This window comes from Mandrillus leucophaeus, unplaced genomic scaffold (assembly GCF_000951045.1).
Source record: "Mandrillus leucophaeus isolate KB7577 unplaced genomic scaffold, Mleu.le_1.0 Scaffold23, whole genome shotgun sequence".
Taxonomy (NCBI): Eukaryota; Metazoa; Chordata; class Mammalia; order Primates; family Cercopithecidae; genus Mandrillus; species Mandrillus leucophaeus.
The window spans coordinates 1357369-1360944 of record NW_012102365.1 but is presented as its reverse complement, the minus strand read 5'-3'; the positions used below and the strand labels follow the sequence as shown (position 1 = coordinate 1360944).

Sequence of the window (3576 nt, the reverse complement as noted above, 5' to 3'; positions counted from 1 at the left end):
TGCACTCCAGCCTGGGCGACAGAGTGAGACTCTGTCTCTTTGAGACGCCTCGGCCTCAACCTCGGCCTCCCAGAGTGCTGGGTGAGCCACAGGTGTGAGCCAGCACGCCTCGCCTTTTTTTTTTTTTTTTTTTTTTTTTCCAGTAGAGATGGGGTTTCACCATGCAGCCTAGGCTGGGAGGAGCAATTTAAATAGTGTTGTAATATTTTGTACACCGTGCACATGGTTCCCAACTTAAGATGGTTCAACTTTACAATGGCGTGAAAGCTGTATGCATTCAGTAGAAATTGTACTTTGGGTACCTATCAATCATTCTTTCACTTTCAGTACAGCATTCAGTAAATTACATGAGATATTTTTATTATAAAACAGGCTTTGTGTTAGATAATTTTGCCCAAATGCAGGCTAACGTAAGTGTTCTAAGAATATTGAAGGTAGGTGAGACTAAACTGATGTGTGGTAGGTTATGTGTATTAAATGCATTTTCGACTTAAGATATTTTTGATTTGGGATGGGTTTATCAGGATGTAACCCCATCATAAGTCATGGAGCATCTGTACATTACTTTATGTATTCATATATATAAAGGATTCTATTCACAAAACCATGTATGCTGCATTTAACAAATAATTTGAGGAATTTTCAAGGGTATTTTTAACCATATACATTTGTGCTGATTTTAGATTCTGCCCCAACCCTAACCCACTTAAGATTCAGCAGCTCTCAGCAGGGCGCGGTGGCTCACGCCTGTAATCCCAGCACTTTGGGAGGCTGAGGTGGGCGGATCATAAGGTCAGGAGATCGAGACCATCCTGGCTCACACGGTGAAACCCTGTCTCAACTAAAAATACAAAAAATTAGCTGGGTGTGATGGCGGGTGCCTGTAGTCCCAGCTACTTGGAAAGCTGAGGCAGGAGAATGGCATGAACCCAGGAGGCGGAACTTGCAGTGAGCCGAGACTGTGCCACTGCACTCCAGCCTGGGTGACAGAGCAAGACTCCGTCTCAAAAAAAAAAAAAAAAAAAGATTCAGCAGCTCGCTATAAGAGAGTAGGAACTGATACAAAGAAGGGAGCAGTCAGCTCTGCTGAAGGGTAGGTGGGTAAGGAAAGTTTTATGGAGTCGTGGCACGTGAGTTGCATCATTTCAAGGTGAGGGTTAGCCAGTCTAATGAAGAAGGAAAGGGAATTCAAGTTAAAGAGAACAGTATATGCAAAGGCATAGAGGTTCAAAGTTGAGACAGGTTTTGAGGGTTGCAAGTAAGATGGCATGGGCCAAGTGTAATGGCTTCATGCCTGTAATTCCAACATGTTGGGAGTTAAAAGGTGGGAGGATTGCTCAAGGCCAGGAGTTTGAGACCAGACTGGGCAACATGGTGAGACCCCATCTCTCTCTTTTTTTTTTTTTTTAAAGTATAGAAATTTATTTTTGACAAAAAGTAGGGGCTGGGCATGGTGGCTCACGCTTGTAATCCCAGCACCTTGGGAGGCCAAGTGGGGGCAGATCACCTGAGTCCAGATCACCTGGCCAAATGGTGAAACCATGTTTCTATTTAAAAAATACAAAAATTAGCTGGGTGTGGTAGTGCACGCCTGTAGTTCCAGCTACTTGGGAGGCTGAGGCAGGAGAATCGCTTGAACCCAGGAGGTGGAGGTTGCAGTGAGCCAAGATGACGCCACAGTACTTCAGCCTGGGTGACAGAGTGAGACTCCATCTCAAAAAAAAAAGTAGGATGACATGACTTGTGAGCAGGGCAAGGACTCAGAGAGGGGAGCAGCAGTGGGGCCAGATAGGTAGGCAGGTAGGAGGTGAGGCTTTGTATGCCCTACTCAGGAATGTGGGCATTAGGTCAGAGATAAGCAAGGTGGATTTCACTGATCCTCAGTGATCTTCAGGGCCAGCTTGCACAGAAATAAGGCAGTATCTGCTGTGGAAAAGTCACTGGGAAGGGGCACCAGTTGAGAGTCAATCTGACTAGGGGTAAGATGGATTTTGGTTGATGGATTCATAGAGACAGTAAAGAAAGGTCTGTAAGGGCCAGGCACGGTGGCTCACGCCTGTAATCCCAGCACTTAGGGAGGCAGAGGTGGGCAGATCACGAGGTCAGGAGATCGAGACCATCCTGGCCAACATGGTGAAACCCCATCTCTACTAAAAATACAAAAATTAGCTGGGTGTGGTGGCGGGTGCCTGTAGTCCCAGCTACTCTGGAGGCTGAAGCAGGAGAGTTGCTTTTGCAGTGAGCCGAGATCGTGCCACTGCACTCCAGCTTTGTGACAGAGCGAGACTCCGTCTCAACAAAAAAAAAAAAAAGAAAAAGGTCTGTAACTTGAACATCATTTGGTGGGCTAAGTATTTTAATTGCAGGGTCATTTAATTCTCATTTCAAGCCCTTTTATAAGTGAGGCGACAGGCCCAAGGTCCCTCTCCCGGGATGTTTTGGAAGAACAGTTCAAACCTTGGTTTTGCTGGGTGTAGAATCTCAGTTTCTTCCTTTGGAGCCATTTGGTAGTAGAACAGCCGTGGTGTCCTAACATAGCCAACCTAGCCATGGCTAACCTCCATCTCCTCGTCAGACCCCAGACCCAGACATCATCAGGATTTGAACCCACTTGGTCTGGCTCCAGAGCATGTACCATAACACAACATTGGAAGGTTAGCGCTCTTCAGTCCTTTGATCCGCAGCAGTGTGTGGAAGAGGCATATAGAGGAGGAGCATTTGAGTCTGGATGTTTTTGGAGGCTTCTCATACTTGATTGGTCCCTATAATTTATGAGGAAGAGAGGGATGAACATGGTTGGAGTGTAGGCATCAGCGGAAGTCACATCCTGCCCAGACCAGCTCCCCATCCTCTGCCTATGCTATCAGCCTTGACGCACCCCTCCTCAGCACACTGGGCATCCAGGAGAAGTACCTGGCACCCTCGAACCAGTCAGTGGAGCAGGAAGCCATGCAGCTATAGCAACAAGGTGGATCCTGGAGAGCAGGATGCATAACCCAGCACTGGGGAAAGTGGAGCCTCCTGAAGCAGGCTGCAGACCCAAGAGCAAGTCCTCCCAGCGAGAGCTGGCGGGCTGGCAAGGGGATATTGAGCTCTGCAAAGGACTTCTGGCCAAAAAGCCAGACATGGCGCCAAGCAGAACACCTACCATACTGTCAGTGGTGTCTGTGAGCTCTGGGCCCTGCCACCAGAAAGTCGAGCACTGGTCCTACTCAGGCTGTGACGGAATGTGCTGCAATACAAGAGTTTATATTCTACTTTTTGTGACTTCCAAACTCTTCTTCAGTCTTCCGGGCCCAGGGGTTTGGGGAAGAATGAGGGAGTGTCAAGTCACCTTCCCTTGGAATAATCAGTATTTCCCCAAAGCATATAATTCACATTCAGTCACATAGGATTGACATTCAGTCTCTAGTCAGGTGTTATTATTAATCTTCAGTTTTTGGTTCTCAGGTTTGTTTGTTATTTAAAAAGATGAGGTCTTGGCTGGGCGCGGTGGCTCACGCCTGTAATCCCAGCACTTTGGGAGGCCGAGGCGGGCGGATCACGAGGTCAGGAGATCGAGACCATCCTGGTTAA

General features: G+C 47.4%; 1 protein-coding gene across 1 annotated transcript in view; it reads left to right on the top strand.

Moving 5' to 3' along the window:
- The window catches only part of GPN2 (GPN-loop GTPase 2), an 11240-nt gene extending 7983 nt beyond the window's left edge, over positions 1-3257 (top strand). The window contains exon 5 of the mRNA XM_011981666.1: positions 2889-3257. Coding sequence (XP_011837056.1) covers positions 2889-2961 — 73 coding nt within the window. The 3' untranslated portion in view covers positions 2962-3257. The remainder of the gene's footprint in view (positions 1-2888) is intronic.
- Positions 3258-3576: the final 319 nt, after the last annotated feature.